This window comes from Amblyraja radiata, chromosome 14, assembly GCF_010909765.2.
Source record: "Amblyraja radiata isolate CabotCenter1 chromosome 14, sAmbRad1.1.pri, whole genome shotgun sequence".
NCBI classification, from domain to species: Eukaryota; Metazoa; Chordata; class Chondrichthyes; order Rajiformes; family Rajidae; genus Amblyraja; species Amblyraja radiata.
The window spans coordinates 56,046,578-56,073,997 of record NC_045969.1 but is presented as its reverse complement, the minus strand read 5'-3'; the positions used below and the strand labels follow the sequence as shown (position 1 = coordinate 56,073,997).

Below are 27,420 nucleotides of genomic sequence, written 5' to 3'. Positions count from 1 at the left end.
CTGAAAGGACTTGGACAGAGTCGAGGGAGGAGGTATACCACCAGGGGCGCCACATGATTGGCAGCCCCGCCAACAGTCAGCTTGTTTTTTTGCCTTTTTTTAATTTTGTGTGTTTGTTGAAAGTCTGTGTGAATGTTCTCCGGTTTGTTTTATTTGGGGGGAGGGGGAAGGGTCGGGGAAACATTTTTTCAGTTTCTTACCTTGCCGGAGATGTGATTAATTTTCGGATCGCATTCTCCGGTCGCTCTGCAGCCTACCATCGATGGAGCTGGAGGCCTCCTCAGTCTGACCTTGGGGCCCCACCACGGGGCGTGGACTTAACATCGGAGTCGATCCCTTACCTGGGATTGCTCCATCCGCGGCCTGTGGACTTTATATCGGGAGCTCGCAGCCTCGGGAGAGGCCGTGGATGTCGGGAGCTCCAACGTCACGGAAGGTTCGACCAGCCCCGACGCAGGGTTCGATCACCCGGCACGGGGGAGCTGACATCCCCCCCCGATGCAGGAGCAGATCGCCTCGATGCGGAGGGCCCGCCATCGGCCATGGGAGTCAAGATCATCCCGTAAACGGAGGACTCGAGGCTCCCGACTGCGGGAGAGCAAAGGGAATTTCGCCTTCCATCACAGTGACCCTCCACATTCCTCACAGTGATGGAAGGCAAAACCAAAAAAAATGTTGGTTAAAATGTGTTTTGTGTGTTCCGTTGATTTTTATTTATTTGACTGACTTGGCAAAATAAATTCCTCGTATGTTGCAAAACATACTTGTCTAATAAAGTATTATTTGTGATTGTGATCTCCTGCGGTTGCAGGGGAAGGTGCCTGGGGAGGGGGTGGTTTGTGTGGGAAGGGACGAGTTAACCAGGGAGTTGCGGAGGGAACGGTCTCTACAGAAAGCGGAAAGGAGTGGAGATGGGAAAATGTGGCTACTGGTGGGATCCCGTTGGAGGTGGCAAAAATGTCGTTGGATTATGTGTTGTATGCGAGGGCTGATTGGGTGAAAAGTGAGGACTAGGGAGACTCTGTCCCTGTCGTAACTGGGGGGAGGGGGAACAAGAGCAGAGCTGCGGGATATCGAGGGGATCCTAGTGAGGGCCTCATCTATGATGGAAGAGGGGAACCCCCGTTCCCTAAAGAATGAGGACATCTCAGATGTCCTGGTATGGAACACCTCATCTTGGGTGCAGATGCGGCGTAGACGGAGGAATTGGGAGTTGGGGGATAGAGTCTTTACAGGACGTAGGGTGGGAAGAAGTGTAGTCCAGATAACTGTGAGTCAGTGGGTTTGTAATACGTGTCAGTCAATCATCTGTCTCCTGTGATGGAGAGTGAGATCAAGAAACGGCAGGGAGATATCAGAGATGGTTTGTGAAACTATTTGGAAGCTCGTTCCATGCATCTATTGCTGCGTTTTAGTACATTTTGCTCTCAGTTTGCAGCTGATCGCGCCATCCTTTTCTCCGTCTAGTGAAAACAAAATATTCTGCATGATGCAACAGCAGCAAGAATGTTGGATTACAATTTGCTCATTCCCTCCCAAAAAACATTCACAAACAGTAAACCAAGGTGATAACCATTCTCTATTTGAAGAAACAACACTAACTCAGAAGCCTTTGGTATGGTTTGACCACCGGCTGGTCTGATCAATGAAGAATGATTCATTAGGTTAACATCACTGATATTTGAATAGAAGGAACACCAAAATAACAGAATGTTCCAGGTTAATTCAAATTCTAATATAGACATACCCTGACCAACAGGGCAAACAATGGAGATAGGACTATCAGACTGCTGTCCTTATCCAACCAGTAGATTATGAAAACATAAGACATAGGAGCAGAATTAACCCATTCGGCCCATCGAATCTGCTCTGCCATTCGATCCTGACTGATCTATTCCTCCCTCTCAGCCCCATTCTCGCCTTCTCCCCGTAACCTTTAACTCTTACTAATAAAGAACTCGAGACATCTCCCTGCTAGCAGCAAAGAAGATCACAGAATTACTTCATCATGGATTAAAAAGTATAATTCATGATTTTTATTCAGTTCTGCAATGAACAACGCAAAAAAAAAAATCCTCCTTCTGAATGCAAGGAGTTTGATTCTTTTTAAGTAAAACAATGGTCTTTTTATTTTGTTGATTCACAGCTAAGAAAGATGCGGCTGAATCTCGAGCCCCAGTTTCAGCTCGGCCGCATTCTCAAAACACGTCACGAGTATCTTGTCAAATATTGTGAATCAAATAAAATAAATTAATTTGCACCACACAAGCCCCCAAACTCTCAACAAGTTTGTCCACATTGTGCATTTTATTCAAGGTTTCACCCTAACATTTGAATAGTCTCCAGTGTTATTTAATAAACTGGCTCTACATTAGAATAAATCTGTTTTATATCCCATCTTACACACTTTGTTGCGGTAGACTGTTCCATCACTAAAGTCCCATTTGTTCCTTTCAATAGCATAACTCCAGCATTAAAACGGTAAAACACCAGTCTACGTGAAACTGGGAACAGGACTTGATTAATTTGAACAGCACCAGATGAAATGGAACTCAAATATTATTTTCCAAACACTTCGATGAAAGCAATAATAAACAATAAATCCCACACGGTGTACAAGTTCACAGCTGGGGAAATTTTCTCCCAGCGTTGTATGTATAAACGGCATGTTTCTCTCTGTCCCCATTGCCATCGATAGACGAGTTCAGGGAATGTCCGACATAAACCAATGTGAAGCGTTCATGCTTTCTGTCAGGTAACCAATCCACACGCAACACAACCAATTTCAAATGGATGAATGGGGGGGGGCCAAGTCAATGGACATTTTTAAGGCAGAGATAGATAGATTCTTGATTAGTACGGCTGTCAGGGGTTATGGGGAGGAGGCAGGAGAATAGGGTTAGGAGGGAGAGATAGATCAGCCATGATTGAATGGCAGAGTAGACTTGATGAGCCAAATGGCCAAATTCTCCTTCATATAACTTATGAAGAATGTATACCACGAGAGGAACCTTACGATGGACACCAACAAGTGTCCAGCATTTCCTCAATGGCTTGCAACTTATTTTTTAATGACGAGATGCATGGGCCAAATGGTGCGGTGTTGTTCTGTATTCTGTGACACAGGGAAATATAGTAGAGATGTTGAAAGGTGAGTGTCCTTGACTGGAAACAAGCAAGGACCAGCATTCACTACAAGGCTGCTGCCAAAGTAACTATTCTAGCAAAGGACATGGCTCCACAATTTAAACCCAGTTTGTCAAAAATCAAAAACAATTCTCTGCTTGGTATATTTAAGAAAGCACTGCAGGTGCTGGAAAAATCGAAGGTAGACAAAAAATGCTGGAGAAACTCAGCGGGTGAGGCAGCATCTATGGAGAGAAGGAATAGGCGACGTTTCGGGCCGAGACCCTTTCGGGTCGAAACTCACCCGCTGAGTTTCTCCAGCATTTTTTGTCTACCTTCTGCTTGGTATATTCTATTTTACAGACAGGATCTCCTCAAAAGCAAACATTAGCAAAAGTTTAGTAATAATTTGACGCATTAAAGCTGTGCTTTACATAATATTTTAGACTATTGTTATTTAAAATAACTCTTTGCAAATCCAATAAAGAATTACAGGAACATTTCAAAATCACTGGCATAAAAATATAGTCCTTTAATACAAATATTTAAGAGTCTGTGATAATACTTCAAAGATTAAGAATAATCCAATAAACTGCAAATCTGATGGGGAGGTTTGAATGTTAGTGTAATTGTTTCACGATTGGATTGAATAAAACCCTGACATGTTGTGTTGCATTCGACAGGTTCAAGTCAGCCAGGATTACAGTCATCCAAATCCTCAGGCGAGCGCCGGGAACGGCCGTTAACCAAGGAGAACCTTCTGCATCCGGTGCTGGGGGATGTTGAACTCTTCGTCAGAGTCACAGTCGCTCTGAGAGTTGGAGCTGCAGGGCGAGTAGCATTGCGGGGAACACAGGTAGTGCATGAGGGGCAGGCGGTACTTGCCACAGAAGTCGACAAACTTGATGTGCCGGACACACGAGTCAAAGTAAACTCCTAGGGAGGAAGAACAGATACGTTAGAAAAGTATCACCGAGCCCGGGCACATTTTTACAGAGGGTGCTGGATGCCTGGAACATACTGCAAGGGGTGGTAGTGGAGGCAGACACAATGCTAGTGTACATGGTGATCGCTGGTTGGCACGGACCCGGTGGGCCAAAGGGCCTGTTTCCGCGCTGTATCTCTAAAGTCAGATATATCAGAGGACATTGCGGGAAGCTAGAGAGGAAATTGCGGGAAGCTAGAGAGGAAATTGCGGGAGCCCTGGTTGAAATTTATGAGTCGTCCTTAAATATAGGAGAGGTGCCGGAAGACTGGAGGGTGGCAAATGTTGTGTCTCTATTCAAGAAGGGCTGCAGGGAAAAACGCCGGTGAGCTTAACATCTGTAGTTGGAAAGTTACTGGAGAGTATTCTAAGGGATAGGTTATACAGGCACTTGGAAGGGCAAGGGCTGATTAGGGATAGTCAGCATGGTTTTGTATGTGGGAGGTCATTCATCTCATAAATCTGATCAATTTTTTTGAAGACGTGACCAAAAAGGTCGATGAGGGCAGAGTTGTAGATGTATACAGATTCAGATTCAGATTCAACTTTAATTGTCATTGTCAGTGTACAGTACAGAGACAACGAAATGCAGTTAGCATCTCCCTAGAAGAGCGACATAGAATATGAGCAATAAATACATCTATTTACGTGCATAGTCATAGTGTTTTTCCTATGGGAGGAGGGTCCGGGGGGGGGGGAGTTGACTGGCAATCACCGAGGTACATTGTTGAGTAGTGTGACAGCCGCAGGGAAGAAGCTGTTCCTGGACCTGCTGGTCCGGCAACGGAGAGACCTGTAGCGCCTCCCGGATGGTAGGAGGGTAAACAGTCCATGGTAGGGGTGTGAGCAGTCCTTGGCGATGCTGAGCGCCCTTCGCAGACAACGCTTGCTTTGGACAGACTCAATGGAGGGGAGTGAGGAACCGGTGATGCGTTGGGCAATTTTCACCACCCTCTGCAGTGCTTTCCGGTCGGAGACAGAGCAGTTGCCATACCATACTGTGATACAGTTGGTAAGGATGCTCTCGATGGTGCAGCGGTAGAAGTTCACCAGAATCTGAGGAGACAGATTCAGTCTCCTCAGGAAGAAGAGACGCTGGTGAGCCTTCTTGACCAGAGTTGAGGTATTGTGGGTCCAAGAGAGGTCATCGGAGATGGATACATGGATTTCAGTAAGGCATTCAACAAGATTCCGCATGGTAGGCTGCTCTGGAAGGTTAGATCGCATGGGGTCCAAGGAGCTGAATGGATAGCAAATTGGCTCCATGGAAGGAAGCAGAGGGTGATGGTGGAAGGTTGCTTCTCGGACTGTAGGCCTGTGACTAGTGGTGTGCCTCAGGGTTCGGTGCTGGGGCCGTTACTGTTTGTCATCTACGTCAATGATTTTAATGAGCACATACAGGGCAAGATTAGCAAGTTTGCTGATGATACAAAGTTAGTAGTTTTGCAGATAGTGAAGATGGTTGTGAACGATTGCAGCAGGATCTGGATCAATTGGCCAGGTGGGCGGAGGAATGGTTGATAGAATTTATCTAATATAATCACAGAACAGTGTGAGGTTTGCATTTTGGGACGTCGAACAAGGGCAGGACCTACAAGGATGTTGCCAGGACTAGAGAGTGTGAGCATATAGGGAGAGGTTGAGTAAGCTGGGTCTCTATTCCATGGAGCACAGGAGGATGAGGGGTGTCTTATTGAGGTGTACAAAATCATGAGGGGAATAGATCGGGTAGATGCACAGGGTCTCTTGCCCAGTGTAGGGGAATAGAGGATCAGAGGACATAGGTTCAAGGTGAATGGGGAAAGATTTAATCGGAATCCGAGGGATAACTTTTTCACACAAAGGGTGGTGGGTGTATGAAACAAGCTGCCAGAGGAGGTAGTTGAGGCTGGGACTATCCCATCGTTTAAGAGACAGTTAGACAGGTGCATGAATAGGATGGGTTTGGAGCGATATGGACCAAGCGTAGGCAAGTGGGACTAGTGTTAGAAACATAGAAAATAGGTGCAGGAGGAGGCCATTCGACCCTTCGAGCCAGCACCACTGGGACATTGTTGGCTGGTGTGGGCAAGTTGGGTCGAAGGGCCTGTATCACTCTATGACTAAAAATCTAAAGATAGCGGCATTTAAAATACTTTTGGATAGGCACATGGATATGCAAGGAATGGGTTATGTGCAGGTAGATAAGTTATTCCTTATATGATGAGGAAGAACATCTATGTAGAAAAAAGTATAACAAAATTGAGATTTATTTTTTTTAAACAGAGTGCCGGGTGCCTAGAATGCACTGCAAGGTGGCTACAGAATAGACAGCGGCGTTTAAAAGACTTTTGGATAGGCACGGCTATGCAGGGATAAAGGGATGTGGATTCTTTGGTTAGATTAGAGTTGGTCCTTATATGAGCGAGAACATCTATGAAAAAAAATGTAACTGAATCACAATAATTTTCATTTCTGGCATTGAAATCTCACTTTCTTCTTCGGTGACCAAACTTTGGTCACTGAAAATATCGCTAAATACTCACCGAGTATGTCATTCCTTTCAAAACTTGGATAGGAAAGGTTTAGAAGCATACGGGCCAAACGCGGGCAAGTGGGACTGTGCGCAGATGGGACATCTTGGTGGGCATGGGGAAGTCAGGCCGGAGGGCCTGTTTCTGTGCTGTAATGCTCTATGATGGCAAAGCTAGGATCTTACACATAGACATAAGATATAAGGAGTTGGCTCAGATCCTATCCAAATAGACCACACCCACTGGTTCTCTGTTAGTTATTCTGTAGTGATGTAGAGTCAGAGAAATGACCCTTCAGCCCAACTTATCAATGATTACCAAGATGCCCCATCCAAGCTAGTTCTATTTGTCCACTAAACCTTTCCCATCCATGAGTTAGATAGAGCTCAGATTCAGATTCAGATTCAATTTTAATTGTCATTGTCAGTGTACAGTACAGAGACAACGAAATGCATTTAGCATCTCCCTGGAAGAGCGACATAGCAAATGATTTGAATAAATAATAATAAGTGTCCGGGGGGGGGGGGGTGATTGGCAGTCACCGAGGTACGTTGTTGAGTAGAGTGACAGCCGCCGGGAAGAAGCTGTTCCTGGACCTGCTGGTTCGGCAACGGAGAGACCTGTAGCGCCTCCCGGATGGTAGGAGGGTAAACAGTCCATGGTTGGGGTGAGAGCAGTCCTTGGCGATGCTGAGCGCCCTCCGCAGACAACGCTTGCTTTGGACAGACTCAATGGAGGGGAGCGAGGAACCGGTGATACGTTGGGCAATTTTCACCACCCTCTGCAATGCCTTTCCGGTCGGAGACAGAGCAGTTGCCATACCATACTGTGATACAGTTGGTAAGGATGCTCTCGATGGTGCAGCGGTAGAAGTTCACCAGGATCTGAGGAGACAGATGGACCTTCTTCAGTCTCCTCAGGAAGAAGAGACGCTGGTGAGCCTTCTTGACCAGAGTTGAGGTATTGTGGGTCCAAGAGAGGTCATCGGAGATGTTGACTCCCAGGAACGTGAAGCAAGAAACACGTTCCACCTCCGTCCCGTTGATGTGGATGGGGGTGTGCGTGCTGCCCCTGGACTTCCTGAAGTCTACAATGAGCTCCTTGGTCTTCTTGGAGTTAAGGGCCAGGTTGTTGTCAGCGCACCATGCTGCTAAGCGCTGGACCTCCTCCCTGTAGGCCGACTCATCGTTGTTGCTGATGAGGCCAATCACCATTGTATCATCTGCATACTTGATGATGGTGTTAGTACCATGTACAGGCGTGCAGTCGTAGGTAAAGAGGGAGTAGAGGAGGGGGCTCAGCACACAGCTGTGTGGAACGCCGGTGTTCAGGGTGAGGGTTGAAGAGGTGTGCTTGTCCAACCTAACAGACTGGGGTCTGTTGGTTAGAAAGTCCAGTATCCAGTTGCAGAGGGAGGGGTCGATGCCCAGGTTACCGAGTTTGGTGATCAGTTTTGATGGTATAGAGGCTAGTGGAATCAAGGGATATGGGGAGAAGGCAGGCACGGGTTATTGATTGGGGACGATCAGCCATGATCGCAATGAATGATGGTGCTGGCTCGAAGGGCCGAATGGCCTCTTCCTGCACTTTTTCTATGTTTCTAAGTATCTGTCCAAGTGCTTTTTAAAAGTTGTTGTAGTCCCCGCTTCAACTACCCTCCTTAGGCAGCCTATACCATGCGCCCTCTGCATTGGTCTGCACCATTACGGTGCAGGGGAGGGGAGTCATCCTCCTTAACGTGAAGCCCTGGGGAACGTTGGTGATCAGAGAGACTTGGGGGATGATACAAACCTTCTCTGAAGGTGGCGACACAGATAGACAGGGTGGTGAAGGAGGTATATGGCACGCTTGCTTGCCTTCATCAACCGTGGCACTGAATGCAAGAATGGGGACGTCAGGATGTTTCCTGGATTGGAGGCAAGATTGGATTGGCTGGGGCTGCATTCACTGGAGTAAAGGAGGTTGGGGGTGACCTGGCAGAGGTTTATAAAATCATGAGAGGCAGAGATAGGGTAGCTGATCAGTGTGTTTTGTCCAAGAGTAGGGGAGTCTAAAACTAGAGGGCATAGGTTTAAGAGTAGACACAAGGAATTCCAGATGCTAGTTTATAAAAAAAGACACAAAGTGCTGGAGGAACTCAGCAGGAAAGACAACATCTCTGGAGAACACGGATGGGTGACGTTTCAGGTTCTCACATAGGTTTAAACGTGAGGCGAGAGATTTAAAGGGGATCTGAGGAGCAAACATGGACTTGATGGGCCGAAGAGCCTGTTCCCACGCTGTATCTTTCCATTTAATTCAATTTCTCACACAAAGTGGGGAAAATTTATTCAAATTAAAACTATACTGACCTAGTGCACTGAACCATACTAATAAGAAAAGACAACTCCTTAGGATTTGAATAAAAATCAATTAGATCTCAGTGCATTCTTTAGACTTTAGAGGTACAGCATAGAAACAGGCCCTTCAGCCCACCGAGCCTGCGCCAACCAGCGATCCCTGTACCCTAGCACTATCCGACACACTAAGAACATTTTAACCAAAGCCAATTAACCTACAAACCTGCACATCTTTGGAGTGTGGGAGGAAACCGGAGCACCCAGAGAAAACCCACGCATATTCCTGGGATGGCAGGACTTTCATATGAAGAAAGACTGGATAGACTCGGCTTGTACTCGCTAGAATTTAGAAGATTGAGGGGGGATCTTATAGAAACGTACAAAATTATTAAGGGGTTGGACAGGCTAGATGCAGGAAGATTGTTCCCGATGTTGGGGAAGACCAGAACAAGGGGTCACAGCTTAAGGATAAGGGGGAAATCCTTTAAAACCGAGATGAGAAAAACATTTTTCACACAGAGAATGGTGAATCTCTGGAATTCTCTGCCACAGAAGGTGGTTGAGGCCAGTTCATTGGCTATATTTAAGAGGGAGTTAGATGTGGCCCTTGTGGCTAAGGGGATCAGAGGATATGGAGAGAAGGCAGGTACGGGAGACTGAGTTGGATGATCAGCCATGATCATATTGAATGGCGGTGCAGGCTCGTAGGGCCGAATGGCCTACTCCTGCACCTAATTTCTATGTTTCTATGTGTACAACCTTTCTACAGTCAGCACCCATGGTCAGGATCAAACCTGGGTCTCGGGCAGGGTGAAGCACCATGAGGCAGTTACTCGACCACTGCGCCACTGGACTGCCCCCCCCCCCCCACTCGCCACTAAAGACAACATCAATCTTCTTACCTGCACACTTGGGATTGGGGCACTTGCTGGCAGAATCCAAGTAGCTGACCAGGTTTGCGGGCATGTCTTTGTGAGAGTACTGGAAGTTGCGGGATTTGACAATGCGGCCAGCCAGCTCCAGCAGCGACGGAGGGTTGTAGATGAAGTCCTTGACGAACCGCACCACCAGGGGGTTGCCGCGGAGACTCAGCTCCTGCAGGTGCACCAGGGTGAGGATTTCTTGAGGAAGGTATGTGAGCAAGTTGTTGTGAAGGCTGAGTGACCGCAGAGAATTCAGCCTGGAAGGTGGAGGAACGACGGCAGTCAGTGTGATGGGAGGCTCTGGTCATTACCCAATGACGTCTGTTAAATAGAACATTCTGGCAAGCTGAAGCACCTCGCAAGCCCTTTCTATCATTCAACGTCGTGAAAGATGGCAGACTGACTCCATAATCCCTTCATAATACAATGGCCAGCAGCTTCATGGTGCTCACATTGAGTGAGGGAGAGCTTGTTGTCCTGACACCACCTCACTGACTTCCCCATCCTCCACTCTGTCTCACCATTGAGTGGGGTCAGGCCCATCACAGTGATGGCATCTGCAGATGCTCAGAATGGCTCATGCCACTCTCAGGGTGGTCTAAACCCCAATGTTGATGAGTTACAACACAACGTCTTCACAACAGGCCACGGGTTAACCAAGTGGAGTTATAAATGTACTTTAGACTTTGGAGATACAGCTTGGAAACAGGCCCTTCGGCCCACCGAGTCCACGCTGGCCCACCGAGTCCACGCGGACCAGCGATCACTCCGTACACTTACACTATCCTACACACCAGTGACAATTTACTGAAGCCAATTAACCTACAAAACCTGTAGGTCTTTGGAATGTGGGAGGACACCGGAGCACCCGGAGGAAACATATGCGGTCACTGGGAGAACGTACAAACTCCGTTGGGACAGCGGCCGAGGTCAAGATGGAAGCTGGGTCCCTGGCACTGTAAGGCAGCAACTCTACCGCTGCGCCACCCCAAAGAAGCTTTACCCCATTACTCACTGCGCAAGCTGCGGTGGAAGGCCTTGAATCTGGTTGTCACACAGTCCCAGGTAGCTGAGGTAAGGCAGGTTGGCAAGTTCCGGCGGGATGGATAGAATCCCATTCCCACCCAGGTACAACAGCTCCAGGCTAAAGGGGAACAGAAAGCAAAAGTGTTAAAAAACACTGCAGCTGGCAGGTCATCCATGCGACAGAAATATGACAGCACTGAAGGCCACTGGGCCGACCGTCCGCCCAACTGGTACTCTGGAGAACACTACAGTTAGTCCCATGCCCAGTTGTTTCCCTGTAGCCCGATTAGTTTCCTCCCTCGAGCTAAACAATCCTTTTGAAATTGGTCCTTCTCCACCATCCTGCAAGGCTGTGAATTCTTGATCACCGGAGCCAACATTATTGGACCTAAGCTGGAATGGGTGCAGAGAAGATTTACAAGGCCAGGCCTCGAATAGCGAGACGCTGGACTCCATTCCTTGCAGCACAGGAAGGCCGAGGGGTGATCTCCTAGATGTGTACAAAACCAAGAGGGGAATTGATAGGTTGCATGCAGAGTCTTTTACCCAGAGTAGGGGAATCAAAAATCAGAGAACATAAGTTTAAGGTGAGAGGGGAAAGATTTGATAGGAACCCGAGAGGCAACGTTTTCACACAGAGGGGTATATGGAACAAGCTGCCATTGGAAGTAGGAGTCAACCCAGACCACCTCCATCTTCAATATAAATATATGTATTTCCTTAAAAAAGGGAGACCAAATCTTCTTGCGATATTCCAGCTCTGGTTTCACCAGCATCTTGCATTGAAAATCCTCTAATGACATGATCCCACATTGCCAACAGGGAATGCATTAGTGGCCATTGGAGAAAAGCATAGAAAAGTACAGTAAAGGAACAAGCCCTTCAGCAACCTCTCCAAAGCCACCACATCCTTCCTATAATGGGGCAACCAGAACTGCACAAATACCCAAACTGCAGACTTATAAAACCGCAACAACTCATATACTTAATGCCCCAACCGATGAAGTCGAGTGTACCATACACCTTTTCTCCCGCCCTTCTTCAGACCCTTCAGGGCTCTCACTTAACTTTTTTTCCCTGTTGATAGCCGGGCAACCTTGACAGCTTTTTAGGTTGCCAAATGACAGTTTAGGTGGTTATTTAAGACGGCTTGCATGACGTGTGCGATAATGTGCTCGGACGAAGCGCGTAGTTACCAGTCGGAATTATGCTCAATGAAGCATTCACATATTATGTTCAAGAAGGAACTGCAGATGCTGGAAAATCGAAGGTAGACAAAAGTGCTGGAGAAACTCAGCGGGTGCAGCAGCATCTATGGAGCGAAGGCTGGAACCCATCAGTCTGAAGAAGGGTTTCGGCCCGAAACGTTGCCTATTTCCTTCGCTCCATAGATGCTGCCGCATCCGCTGAGTTTCTCCAGCACTTTTGTATACATTCACATATTATTTCTGCTTCAAATAACTCACAAACTAAACATATTCACCAATCAAGACATGATATATACCACAATGACATGCAGCAAATTTATAATACAGTATCTTAACTCTTTTTACACATTGCAATTAATGCAATTTCTATTAGTTCTTTCCACTTCCAAACAAAAATGTGGTTGGATTATTCAGCATATGATTAACCTGTGTCAATAAATCCTGGACCATGGTCACATATGTGCTTAACCATGCACACTACAGATTGATGCAAGCATGTTTTCAGTGAAGGATTGAAAATTATCATGACATGGCCATAGCATGGGTCGTATTGGTACAGAAACACTCTCACTTCCCACATAATTTATCCATAACGAAATATACAGGTTGCAAGGAATTTTCTAAAGGCATTTTATGATAATAGCTGTTAAAACCGACTATACCCATCTGACAGGTTAAACATTACACTAACTGACAGGAGATGGCCAAAGGACATAACTGCAGCAAATGTTCTTTTGGTAATACAGTATGTTTAAAGGTGTCAAAACAAATAATAACATTGGGAATTAAAACACATTTGTTTACATTCCGTTATCAAACATAGTCAATATTCGCTCTGAAGACCATGAAGCACAATAGGGTCAGGGGGTGTGTGAATCAGTGCGGGGTAGATAGATGGCGGGGGGGGTGGTGAGAAGGCAGTCGGTGCGGAATAGATGGATTGAGGCAGGAGAATTAGTACGTGTTGGTTGGAGTATGTAAAATTGTGAGGGGGGGTAGATTGGGGGGGGGGGGGGTAGATGGGGAGGGGAGCACAAGGGATGTCAGTGAGGACAAGAGGAGGGAATGGGGATCAGTGCGGGATGGAGAGGAGGGGTCCCAGGATAAGAGGGGTGGAGGGGGCGTACAAGAGAGAGCGAGAGAGAGGGGGAGGGGTAAGGGGAAGAGGAGGTGGGGAGGAAGGAAGGTCAGCGCTCCTCGGACAACATTTCCCCGCTGCCTTGGCCGTCCCTGTCCAACGCCAAAGTGCTGCCGCCAAAGGGGGCGGCGGTTACGATCTCCTCACCACCACCTCCCCTCCTCCGCCAGCCGACAGGAAGATGCGGGGCCGAGCGGTGCAGCTCAAAGATCCTATAGCTATAGGATCTTTGGTGCAGCTGTTTCAGACGGCGGAAGGAGGCCTCCCTCTCCCTCCCTCCCACCTCCCGACCTTGGTGTGCGAGAGGGGTTGTTTTGAAAGCGCCGTTGGCGGATTTGCAAGCAGCGGCCGTTATCAGGGCGCTGCTTGCAAATCTGCCAACGGCGCTTTCAAAACAACCCCTCTCGCACGCCGAGGCCGGGAGGAGGGAGGTAGAGGGAGGCCTCCTTCCACCGGGCGGGGTGTGGGAGGAGGAGGCGGTGGAGCCGCTATCGCGGCCGCTGCTGCCGCTGTTCGGGACCTGTCATTCGCTCCAACCCTCCGTCACCGCGCACCTAGTATCTTTGCCCCGCAATACAGCCGCCGTCGACACGAAACATCACGTTCCTATTCTCCGGAGATGCTGCCTGACCCACGGAGTTACTCTAGTTTTTTGTGTCTATAGGTATAAACCAGAATCTGCGTGCCAAGCCGGGTAAAATGACTCGGAGTTTAGGTTGCCCGGCGACACTTTGGGTGGTCAATGGCACCTGGGCAACCTCTAATTTCTAGCCCTGCCCTTTCCATAGAGGGTTCACGTTGACAGTCGTGCTGAACCAAAATAACACAACCCCTTAACCAGAAATAGAATTGTGGAAGCAGCCCAGACTATCACACAAACCAACCTCCCTTCCATTGACTCCATCTACACTTCACGCTGCCTCGGCAAGACCCGCAGCATAATCAAGGACCAGACTCACCCTGGTCACTGCCTCTTCTCTCCTCTCCCATCAGGCAAGACATACAGAAGTGTGAAAATGCTCACCTCCAGATGCAGGGACAGTTTCTACCCAACTGTGAAGAGGAAACTGAACCATCCTATGACCAACTAGAGAGTCATCTACCTCATTGGAAACCCTTGGACTATTTGTAATCGGACTTTACCTTGCACCAAACGTTATTCCCTTCATCATGTATCTGTACACTGTGGATGGCAGATTGTAAGCATGTATTGCCTTTCTACTGACTGGTTAGCAAGCAACAAAAAGCTTTGCACTGTACCTCAGTACACATGACAATAAACTATGCTAAATTAAAAGATACAAAAGTCCATGCATGATTGTATTGATCAGCCACTGTCACTGGATTCCATGGGACATTGGTGGCACTGGTTGTTATTTACACTTTGCTGTGTGATTTGACTGTGCACAACGTACTCTTGGGTCCACTGGAGATCTTCCAGCTGGCAATGGGATTGCCAATAGACCAACCGTGCCCAGTGTAAACTGGAGCTGGTCTGGACCCCAGCAGTCCAGTGTGGCCCCCTGCCTTTCGCAAGCTAAAGTGGGATCTTATTCTAAAGAATACTGGTGGCACGGTGGTGTATCGGTAGAGCCGCAGCCTAACAGCGCTACAGACCCAGGGTCGATCCCAACTACGGGTGCTGTCTGTACGGAGTTTGTATGTTCTCCCCGTGAGTTTTCTCCAGGTGCTCCAGTTTCCTCACACACCCCAGAGACGTACAGGTTTCTAGGTTAATTGACTTGGTATAATTGTAAATTGTCCCTAGTGTAGATGATTGTCCCATGAGGGGAAGCAGCCTTCTAACATTTACACCATCAGCTCCCATCCTCCTCTTGAATCTTGTATTGTACGATTCAATAACATTCTTTCTTAATCTCCCAAATCCTATGATGTGGGACAGCTGGTAGACCTGCTGCTTTACAGCGCCAGAGACCCAGATTTGATCCTGGTCTCAGGTGCTGTGTGTGTGGAGTTTGCACGTTCTCCCTGTGACTGCCTGCGTGGGTTTCCTCGCACATCCCAAAGATGTGTGTGTTTGTAGGTTAATTGGCCTGTGTAAATTGTCCCTGGTGTGTAGGGAGTGGATGAGTAAGTGGGATAACATAGAACTAGTGTGAACCTGCCCTGAGCAATGTTCAGCCTATTTCCATGCTGTATCTCAAAATTAAACTTACTCCACCATTCCTCATGAGACCTGCATTCCAGGAGCCACTAATACCCCAGGGCGGTGCTGCCTCCAGGTTAAGTATACTATTCATTAAATAGACACCAAATCTCCATGCTGTGCTCCAAGTGTAGTCTCAGTAAAACCCAGTTCAATAGTAGCACGGTTTCCATCGCGTTTACAGAAACGGGAAATACTGGAAGAGGGTCAGTCAGGCGTGGAAAGAGAAACCAGTCAACATAGAAACATAGAAATTAGGTGCAGGAGTAGGCCATTCGGCCCTTCGAGCCTGCACCGCCATTCAATATGATCATGGCTGATCATCCAACTCAGTATCCCGTACCTGCCTTCTCTCCATACCCTCTGATCCCCTTAGCCACAAGGGCCACATCTAACTCCCTCTTAAATATAGCCAATGAACTGGCCTCGACTACCCTCTGTGGCAGAGAGTTCCAGAGATTCACCACTCTCTGTGTGAAAAAAGTTCTTCTCATCTCGGTTTTAAAGGATTTCCCCCTTATCCTTAAGCTGTGACCCCTTGTCCTGGACTTCCCCAACATCGGGAGCAATCTTCCTGCATCTAGCCTGTCCAACCCCTTAAGAATTTTATAAGTTTCTATAAGATCCCCTCTCAATCTCCTAAATTCTAGAGAGTATAAACCAAGTCTATCCAGTCTTTCTTCATAAGACAGTCCTGACATCCCAGGAATCAGTCTGGTGAACCTTCTCTGCACTCCCTCTAGGGCAATAATGTCCTTCCTCAGATTTGGAGACCAAAACTGTACGCAATACTCCAGGTGTGGTCTCACCAAGACCCTGTACAACTGCAGTAGAACCTCCCTGCTCCTATACTCAAATCCTTTTGCTATGAAAGCTAACATACCATTCGCTTTCTTCACTGCCTGCTGCACCTGCATGCCTACTTTCAATGACTGGTGTACCATGACACCCAGGTCTCGCTGCATCTCCCCTTTTCCTAGTCGGCCACCATTTAGATAATAGTCTGCTTTCCTGTTTTTGCCACCAAAATGGATAACCTCACATTTATCCACATTATACTGCATCTGCCAAACATTTGCCCACTCACCCAGCCTATCCAAGTCACCTTGCAGTCTCCTAGCATCCTCCTCACAGCTAACACTGCCCCCCAGCTTAGTGTCATCCGCAAACTTGGAGATAATGCCTTCAATTCCCTCATCCAGATCATTAATATATATTGTAAATAGCTGGGGTCCCAGCACTGAGCCCTGCGGCACCCCACTAGTCACTGCCTGCCATTGTGAAAAGGACCCGTTTACTCCTACTCTTTGCTTCCTGTTTGCCAGCCAGTTCTCTATCCACATCAATACTGAACCCCCAATGCCATGTGCTTTAAGTTTGTATACTAATCTCTTATGTGGGACCTTGTCGAAAGCCTTCTGGAAGTCCAGATACACCACATCCACTGGTTCTCCCCTATCCACGCTACTAGTTACATCCTCGAAAAATTCTATAAGATTCGTCAGACATGATTTACCTTTTGTAAATCCATGCTGACTTTGTCCAATGATTTCACCACTTTCCAAATGTGCTGCTATCCCATCTTTAATAACTGACTCTAGTAGTTTCCCCACTACCGATGTTAGACTAACTGGTCTGTAATTCCCCGTTTTCTCTCTCCCTCCCTTCTTAAAAAGTGGGGTTACGTTTGCTACCCGCCAATCCTCAAGAACTACTCCAGAATCTAAAGAGTTTTGAAAGATTATTACTAATGCATCCACTATTTCTGGAGCTACTTCCTTAAGTACTCTGGGATGCAGCCTATCTGGCCCTGGGGATTTATTGGCCTTTAATCCATTCAATTTACACAACACCACTTCCCGGCTAACCTGGATTTCACTCAATTCCTCCAACTCCTTTGACCCGCGGTCCCCTGCTATTTCCGGCAGATTATTTATGTCTTCCTTAGTGAAGACGGAACCAAAGTAGTTATTCAATTGGTCCGCCATATCCTTGTTCCCCATGATCAACTCACCTGTTTCTGACTGCAAGGGACCTACATTTGTTTTAACTAATCTCTTTCTTTTCACATATCTATAAAAACTTTTGCAGTCAGTTTTTATGTTCCCTGCCAGTTTTCTTTCATAATCTATTTTTCCTTTCCTAATTAAGCCCTTTGTCCTCTGCTGGTCTCTGAATTTCTCCCAGTCCTCCGGTATGCTGCTTTTTCTGGCTAATTTGTACGCATCATCCTTCGCTTTGATACTATCCCTGATTTCCCTTGTTATCCACGGATGTACTACCTTCCCTGATTTATTCTTTTGCCAAACTGGGATGAACAATTTTTGTAGTTCATCCATGCAGTCTTTAAATGTCTTCCATTGCATATCCACCGTCAACCCTTTTAGAATTAATTGCCAGTCAATCTTGGCCAATTCACGTCTCATACCCTCAAAGTTACCTTTCTTTAAGTTCAGAACCATTGTTTCTGAATTAACAATGTCACTCTCCATCCTAATGAAGAACTCAACCATATTATGGTCACTCTTGCCCAAGGGGGCACGTACAACAAGACTGCTAACTAACCCTTCCTTATTACTCAATACCCAGTCTAAAATAGCCTGCTCTCTTGTTGGTTCCTCTACATGTTGATTTAGATAACTATCCCGCATACATTCCAAGAAATCCTCTTCCTCAGCACCCCTGCCAATTTGATTCACCCAATCTATATGTAGATTGAAGTCACCCATTATAACGGTTTTGCCTTTGTCGCACGCATTTCTAATTTCCTGTTTGATACCATCTCCAACTTCACTACTACTGTTAGGTGGCCTGTACACAACACCCACCAGCGTTTTCTGCCCCTTAGTGTTTCGCAGCTCTACCCATACCGATTCCACATCCTCCAAACTAATGTCCTTCCTTTCCATTGTGTTAATCTCCTCTCTAATCAGCAACGCTACCCCACCTCCTTTTCCTTTCCCTCTATCCCTCCTGAATATTGAATATCCCTGGATGTTCAGCTCCCAGCCTTGGTCACCCTGGAGCCATGTCTCCGTGATCCCAACTATATCATAGTCATTAATAGCTATCTGCACATTCAACTCATCCACCTTATTACGAATGCTCCTTGCATTGAGACACAAAGCCTTCAGGCTTGTTTTCACAACACTCTTACCCCTTATACAATTATGTTGAAAAGTGGCCCTTTTTGATTTTTGCCCTGGTTTTGTCTGCCTGCCACTTTTACTTTTCACCTTGCTACCTATTGCTTCTACCCTCATTTTACACCCCTCTGTCTCTACGCTCACACATTTAAGAAACCCTTTCCCTTTAACTCCATCCTCCACTATCCCATTCGACACCCCACCCCCCTTATTCAGTTTAAAACCACCCGTGTAGCAGTGGCAAACCTGCCTGCCAGAATGCTGGTCCCACACCTGTTAAGATGCAATCCGTCCCTTTTGTACAGTTCCCCCTTACCCCAAAACAGATCCCAGTGATCTAAGAATCTAAATCCCTGCCCCGTGCACCAGTTCCTCAGCCACACGTTCAGGTCCCGTATCTCCCTGTTCCTGCTCTCGCCAGCACGAGGAACTGGAAGCAAACCGGAGATAACAACCCTGGAGGTCCTGCTTTTCAGCATTTTTCCGAGCTCTCTAAAGTCACGCTGCAGAATATTCATCCCCTTCTTTCCGACATCGTTTGTGCCGACATGCACTACCACTTCCGGATGTTCACCTTCGCCCTTGAGGATTTTCTGCACTCAACAATTGGGGAACCCTTCCTCAGAACCTTTCTCTGCAGATGCTGCTCGTCTGGCTGAGTTCTTCAGGCATTTTCTGTTTCTATTTCAGATTCGATCATCTGCTGTTTGGTTTTCCTTCTTGTCTTCTCTCCTTCTTGCAGTCTTCTCTCCTTCTTGCAGTAAAGGCCAACCTTCCATTTGACTGCCCAATTCCTTCATGCGACTGATGGCTAACTCAATGATTCGTGTCTGAGGATGCAGAGATTGCTCCGAATTGCTCTGGTGGCGCTTCGATGGCAGCCTCACCTACAGTCTGTCTGTCCTTTTCGTCTTTTTATTTTTTATTTTTAGTGTTAATGTTCTGTGGTTTGTTTTATGTGGGGGGGGGGGGGAGGGAGAAACTATTTTTCAATCTCTTACCTTGCCGGAGATGCGATTGTTTTCCGGGTCATATCTCTGGTCACTCTGCGGCCTAACATCGTGGATCCGGCGGCCTTGCTCGGGACTGTCTGTGAGCCCCACCGCGGGGCGTGGACTTACCATCGGAGCCGATTCCTTGCCTGGGATCGACGCTCCAACTGCAGGCCTGCGGACTTTAACATCAAGGAGCTCGCAGTCTCGGGTTGAGACCGACGTCGGGAAGCTCAAAAAGCCACACGACTTTCGACCCGGGGTAGATCACCCAGCGCGGGAGAGCTGTGATTCCCCCCAATGCAGCAGCTTGATCGCCCCGACGAGGAGGCCCGCCTCCGGCTACGGGAGAAAGATCGTCCCGTCAACGGAAGGTGAGGCCCCTGACTGCTGGAGGACAAAGAAGGGAGAAATTGAACTTTTTTCGCCTTTCATCTCAGTGAGGAATGTGGAGGAGTCACTGTGGTGGATGTTTACGTTAAAATGTATTTTGTGTGTTTTGTTGCTTTTTATTGGTATGACTGTATGGCAAATCAAATTCCTCGTATGTTGCAAAACATACTTGGCTAATAAAGTATGATTATGGTTATGATTAATTAGTCTTGCACCCGTTTAAATAATATTCCCATTTTGTTTATGTCTGATCAATATCCAACTATCTCTTGAAAACATCCAGTGAATTGGCCTCCACTGCTTTCTGTGAGATTTCCACAGATTCACAACTCTCTGGGTGAAAAAGTTTTTCCTCATCTCAGTCCTAAATGGCCTACCCCTTATTCTTAAACTGTGACCCCTGGTTCTGCACTCCCCCCAACATCGGGAATGTTTTTCCTGCATTAAGCCTGTCCAATCCTTTAAAAAATGTATATGTTTCTATACGTTTCCCTTTCATCCTTCTGATGAGTATAGAAGTGGGATGTAATGTTAAAATTGTACAAGGCATTGGTGAGACCAATTCTGGAGTATGGTGTACAATTTTGGTCGCCCAATTATAGGAAGGATGTCAACAAAATAGAGAGATTACAGAAGAGATTTACTAAAATGTTGCCTGGGTTTCAACAAACTAAGTTACAGAGAAAGGTTGAACAAGTTAGGTCTTTATTCTTTGGAGCGCAGAAGGTTAAGGGGGGACTTGATAGAGGTCTTTAAAATGATGAGAGGGATAAACAGAGTTGACGTGGATAAGCTTGTCCCATTGAGAGTAGGGAAGATTCAAACAAGACTTCAGAATTAAGGGACAGAAGTTCAGGGGTAACATGAGGGGGAACTTCTTTACTCAGAGAGTGGTAGCTGTGTGGAATGAGCTTCCAGTGGAAGTGGTGGAGGCAGGTTCGATTTTATCATTTAAAAATAAATTGGATAGGTATATGGATGGGAAAGGAATGGAGGGTTGTGGTCTGAGTGCAGGTAGATGGGACTTGGGGAGAATAAGTGTTTGGCACGGACTTGTAGGGCCGAGATGGCCTGTTTCCGTTCTGTAATTGTTATATGGTTATATGGTTATAATGCCAGTGAATATAAGCCCAGTCAATCCGTTATTTCATTCTTCTTTAGTTTTAGTTTTACAGATACAGCATGGAAACAAGTCCCTCGGCCCACCAAGTCCATGCCAACCAGCGATCACCCTTTTACATAGATTCTATGTTATCCTACTAGGGACAATTTACAGAGGGCCAATTAACCTACAAACCTGCACATCTTTGAGATGTGGGAGTAAACCAGAGCACCCGGGGGAAACCCACGTGGTCACATGGAGAACGTGCAAACTCCACACACAGACGACGTGATTGAATCCAGGTCTCTGGCGCTGAGGCAGCAACTCTACCGTTGCGCCACCTATATGTATATTCAGAATCAAAAATGAAATAACACCAGTGGTGTTATGGAGCCTACTGTATGTACTAGAATCCACACAGGTATCTCTCACATGAACTCTTACACTTTGGGCGTGGTTGACATCAAACTCAACCTCTGGGGCTGAACAGAATCAGTAACAGATGGAAAATTAAATGCCGCCTACAAAGTATAATAGGAACAGTCAATTCAGGCACCACACAGCACTTTACAATGCGATTAACCAACTCACTAAACAAATATTTGCTTTCACAGAGTACAATTGTACTACGCTAAATGACTCAATAAAACAACATTTACATTAACACAGTAGAATTTTACAATTCTCTCACAGACACCTAGAAAATAAAATTAATCACAAACTCAATGTTTTGTACATTCTCAAATATTGATTTAAAATAAAACCGGCAACATTCTCAATGAAAAATATTCAACATGAACTTTCATGGACCAAGTAATTCACCATAATCACACGTCATTACAAGGAAAATGGCTTCACTTCATGGATCGAGCCAAAAAAATGAATAAATGCCTATTGCTTTCTACTTCAGCAAGGCCTTTGATAAGGTTCTGCATGGTAGAGGTTCTGGAAGGTTAAAGCCCTGTCCCACGGTACGAGTTCATTCCAAGAGCTCTCCCGAGTTTAGAAAAAATCAAACTCGTGGTAAGCACGGAGAATGAACGTAGCGGGTACGTCGGAGCTCGGGGACGTCTCTTAGCGGCTCGTAACACTAACGGCAGGTACTCGGGAAGACTCGCTAACGGCAGGGAAGCTCGGGAAGACTCGTGAAGATTTTTCAACATGTTGTAAAATGTCCACGAGAGCCCCGAGTGGCCATTACCGTAAATCTCCGAGTTCGAATCAGGGCAAACACGGGAGAGCTCTTGGAATGAACCCGTACCGTGGGACAGGGTTATATGATTGCATGGGATCCAGGAAGAGCAAGGTAACTGGATACAGAATTGGCCTCATGGAAGGCAGCAGAGGGGCTGGACGGTGGAAGGTTGTTTTTCGGACGAGTGGTGTGTCTCTGGGAATGCTGCTGTTTGGGGTTTGTATCAACGATTTGGATGAGACTGTACAAGGCACGATTAAGTAAGTTTGCAGATTACATTAAAATAGACATCATAGATAGTGAAGCTGGTAATCAAGAATGACAGCAGGATCTTGATTAGTTGGGCAAGTGGGCTGAGGAATGGTTAATGGAGTTTCATGTCGATAAGTGAGAGGTGCTCCATTTTGGGAAGTCAAACCAGGGCAGGACCTACACAGTGAATGGCAGGGCCCTGGGGAGTGTTGTGGAGCAGAGGGAACTAGGATCACAGGTACATAGTTCCCTGAAAGTGACGTCACAGGTAGACAGGGTGGTGAACATGGTACTTTGGCACGCTGCCCTTCATCAGTCGGGGTACGGGAGTACATCTTGAGAACGTGGATAGGCCATTTTTGAGATCTGGTCCCGTTACCAAACCATGTCCTGCAGTGAGGCTGCTTGACTTGCTGAGTTACTCTAGTGAAGATAGACACAAAATGCTGGAGGACCTCAGTGGGACAGGCAGCATCTCCGGATAGAAGGAATGGGTGATGTTTTGGGTTACTCTAGCACTGACTAAGTGTTGCCTTATTGTGTATGTATGCATGTGGGTGGGAGTGAGATAGTCACACAGCACCGAAACAGGTCCACAGCCTAACTCAATGAGCACCAAGATGCCCCATCTAAGCAATTTCGATTTGTCTGTGGCTTTCCCACATCCCTCTAAACCTATCCTATTCATGTACCTGTCCAAATGTCTTTAAAATTTTTGTTATGGTACTTTCCTCAACTACCTCCTTTGGCAGCTCGTTCCATATACCCATCCACATCAATGATTTGTGTAAGAATGTACAAGGAATGATTAGTAAGTTTGCAAATGACATTAAAATAGGTGGTGTGTTATGCTCAATGGTGTACAAAATACCCGGGTCCGTCTCCTCCGTGGTAACTCACCCTCATGGCCTTCTCCATCGAAACGCGTGGTGCCCACCATGACGAACACCAACCCCATCCCCCCCCCCCCCCCCTGTGTCTCGGCGGCGGCAGCGAGCATGCAGGCAGGCGGGAACGGGCCGAGCGGCAGCAGCGGGTGGTCGGACAGCGTCGGGTCAAGCGGAACCGCAGATGCTGCTTTTTATGGATGGAGGGAGTGACTGAGGTTAGGGGAAGGGAGAGGGAAGGGGAGGTGAGGGAGGGATTGGGGGAGGTGAGGGGGAAAGATCCTGGGGAGGTGAGGAGGGAGAGTGGTGGGATTGAGGGAGAGGAAGGGAGGGAGAGGGGGAGAGTGGGGGCGGTGATGAGAGTGGGGGAGGAGGGGAATAGAGAGAGAGGAGGGGGGAGTGGGGAAGGTAGGGAGTGGGGAATAGAGAGGAGGGCAGTGGGGGAGGTCAGGAGGGATAGTGGGAGGTGAGGAGTGGGGGATAGAGGGATAGGAGGGGGGTAGGGATGGGAGAGGAGTTATGGAGGGAGTGACTGAGGGTAGGAGAAAGGAGAGATAGGGAGAGGTGAGGGAGGGATTAGGGGGGAGGAAGAGAGGGGAAAGAAGAGGGAGGGTGAAGAGGAGGCGGCGGGAGTGCTGGGAATGCGTCGCGTCTGCGCAGTTGGGGGCTATGCGTGAGTGGAGCAATATTGCGTTGGGGGGGATGGGTTATATTGGGGGAACGGGTGAGTGGTGGAATATTGTATTGGGGAACGGGTTGCGTTGGGGGACCAGGCCTCCCATGTGACAGGGACCCAACGGGTCCCACTCACTCTAGTATCCCTTTAAATCTTTTGTGTCAATAAACCTGTCTACATGTCTCTTAAACTCTAATTGTAGCTGCTTCGATAACATCCTTCCGCAGTTTGTTCCATTTATTAACACCATTTGTGTGAAAAGAATTGTTTTAACTTCAGAACAGGATGGCAGCGACATGTTAATCATTCCAAAACGCTGAGAATCGTCTGACAATATGCATGGAATCGAGTCAAGAGTATTTAATTGTCATATGTAGTACCTGCAATGGAATAATTACATTCTTATTCACAGCAACTTTACAGGCCCATAAACACAATAATACGCAGATAATATAATAATCAATAATACAATACATTAATATGCATACTAGATAACTATAATAGTGCAAAACCAAAGTCTAAGTGCAACATAGTCTGTGGAAGATGAACTTGCTGAGGGTATTGTTGAGGCGACCCCCATGTGACATAGATCACATCTGAGCGACCAGCTGGAATTACTGCACCAGATGTGACTTTATCCTGCCTCTCATTGGACTTTTAGCCACAGATGAGAGCAGGAACGTTGGATATGGAATCTGAGAGTTAAACAGCATGGAAACAGGCTTATTGACATTGATTTTTCTTTTTTGTTATCTCTGTGTACTCTGTTAATGGGCTGTTAAAATGTTGCAAGAATATCATTCATTGTCAGTACTTAAGACCTTTTTGATCCCTGGTACAGAATGACCATTGGACACCCATTTACAGGAATCTAACACTAGTCCTTTGCTGAGACAAGGAACTGCAGATGCTGGCATACAAAAAAAGACACTAAGTGCTGGAGTAACTCAATAGGTCAGGCAGTATTCTTGGAGAACATGGATAGTTCAAGAATAGCTTCTTCCCTACACCCATTAAACACTGCAACCTCAAATAAGCTCTGAACTACATAGACTATTGTTATTATTGCACTATCATTGTTTTGTGTGTGTGTGTGTGTGTGTGTGTGTGTGTGTGTGTGTGTGTGTGCGCGTGTACACATATACAGATCATTTATATGCGTGTGAGTATGTGTGTATATCCACACTCTGAATTATTTTTTCCTCATATATTATATTGTTTAAGGTGTACAATGTGTATATAGTATACATTTGTCTACCTATGTTTACATATTCTGTTGTTCTGCTGCAAGTAAGAATGTCATTGTTCTATCTGGGACATGTAACAATACAACACTCTTGATGCATGACTAGGTGACGTTTCAGGTTGGGATCCTACTACAGACTAATCCTACACTCTTTCATCCCCGTCACCTTCCCCAAGCTTTCCTGCCACTTCCCACAGGGATAAATGAACGTTCCGACCATCACGTCTTTGCTATGAAAACCGGTGGAAGTTAGAGAGTGTCCTGGAGAAATCTGCAGCTCACATCGAACGTGCAAACTCTGTACAGACAGTACGCGATACTGGGATTAGCTCCAGGTCTCGGCAGCCCTGACACTACAAGAGAAAGCATTATGCGAGTTCCTGGCCTCTTGTGGAAAATCACCGTTGGCTGGGTGATGACAAACACGCTTTCATTTTGCAATCGCATTAGATTTCTTCAAGCCATTTCCTCAAATCTGGGCCAATGTGTCATTTTGTATTTTGCAAACAGCCCTCACCTGAAGGCACACAAGAAAAACTTACCCATTCTGTACCAACACCTCTGCCCTGGGCCTCCTCCATTGCCAGAGTGAGGCCACACGCAAACTAGAGGAACAGCACCTCATATTCTGCTTGGGTAGCTTACAACCCAATGGTATTCTCCAATTTTGGGTAAATAATAACCATCTCCAGCTTCCCCCCCAACTCCACCAGTCCGAAATCCTATCTGTCCACTCCCTCCACAGATGCTGCCTGACCTGACCGGGGGCTCGGGAGACTGTGGAGCTGCGGACTACTCACCATCGTGGGGCTGGCCGGCCTCGGAGCGTGGGGAGCGGTGGTGACTCTCTGCTGCGACTCGACTCCTGGGGCTCGGAGGCTCCAGCAACGCAGCCGCAGGTCCGGTGGACTGGGACATCGGGAGCTCGCGGGTCCGGGTGGAGAGACCGCTTCTTGGAGCTCCCGCAACGCGACTTCTCCAGCCCGTGTCGTGGGGTTGGAACGACCCGGAGCGGGGACGTACAACGCCCGGCGCGGCTTCATGGCCGTGGGACATTACAGCGCCCGCCGGGGGCTCCAACACTGTGACTTTTAGACCGGGAGCGGGGCCGTAAATCGCCCGGCACGGCTAAAATGGCCGTGGGACTTATCATCGCCTGCCTGGGGCTTGGACATCGGGAAAGAAATAGAGTACAGGGGAGAGAAAAGACTTTGCCTTCCATCACAGTGGGTTCACTGTGATGGATGTTTGTGTGAATTAAATTGTGTGTATGTCTGTAGGAAATTGTCTTGTATGGCTGTATGGCTGTGGAAACGGAATTTCGTTTGAGCCTCACTGAGGCTCAAATGACAATAAATTGTATTGTATTGTATTTTATTGACCTGCTGAGTTACTCAAACACTTTGTGCCTGCTCAAGATTCTAGCATCTGCAATTCCTCGTTTCTACAAGAAAATGAACAAAATAATGAGCACCAGTGTTGTGGCATCTGAATGTGTGCGCATCTAAAGCCGACCCCTTCCAATGACATGTTTCCAGCATAGAGGTCATGGTCACAGAGATGTACAGCACAGAAAGAGGCCATTCAGCCCGCCAACTCTGTGCCTGCCATTTACACCCTTCCATTCAACTCATTTTCCATCCTTCCAACATTCTCATCAAACCCCCCAGATTCCACCACTCTCCTCCGCGTGGCTATTGACAGCGGCCATTTCACCGAGCAACCCACAAGACTTTGGGAGGAAACCGTCAATGCACATCGAAACTTCCAATTCAAATGCTCAAGTCACACTGAAGCGATTGCAGACTACGGGTGGAGCAAAAATGAATCCAGGGGTGAACTGGCAAATATCACAACTAACTCTGCCAAATATGTTAATGCCCATAAAGCTCACAGTCCCATGCTTGTTGAATACATTGGACTCAAGCCAGGAGTTCCTAGTATTGTAATTCTACTAACGGTTTGTTCAATATCCAGAGCAGTCTACGCTTTGAAAAACAATAGATCTCAAACTGAATACACATAGGAGACGTGCAGTTAATTTCAATCGACACATCCTCCTCCTTGGTGAGTTTTATTTGCAAATACAAAACCTTGTCACCATAC

General features: G+C 47.0%; 1 protein-coding gene across 1 annotated transcript in view; it reads right to left on the bottom strand.

Moving 5' to 3' along the window:
* Positions 1-2,021: 2,021 nt before the first annotated feature.
* The window catches only part of lrrc58 (leucine rich repeat containing 58), a 39,512-nt gene continuing 14,113 nt past the window's right edge, over positions 2,022-27,420 (bottom strand). Inside the window, exons 2-4 of the mRNA XM_033033412.1 lie at positions 10,902-11,030; positions 9,866-10,143; positions 2,022-4,062 (exon numbers count right to left, since the gene is read on the bottom strand). Of these exons, the coding sequence (XP_032889303.1) occupies positions 3,869-4,062; positions 9,866-10,143; positions 10,902-11,030 (601 nt within the window). The 3' untranslated portion in view covers positions 2,022-3,868. The remainder of the gene's footprint in view (positions 4,063-9,865; positions 10,144-10,901; positions 11,031-27,420) is intronic.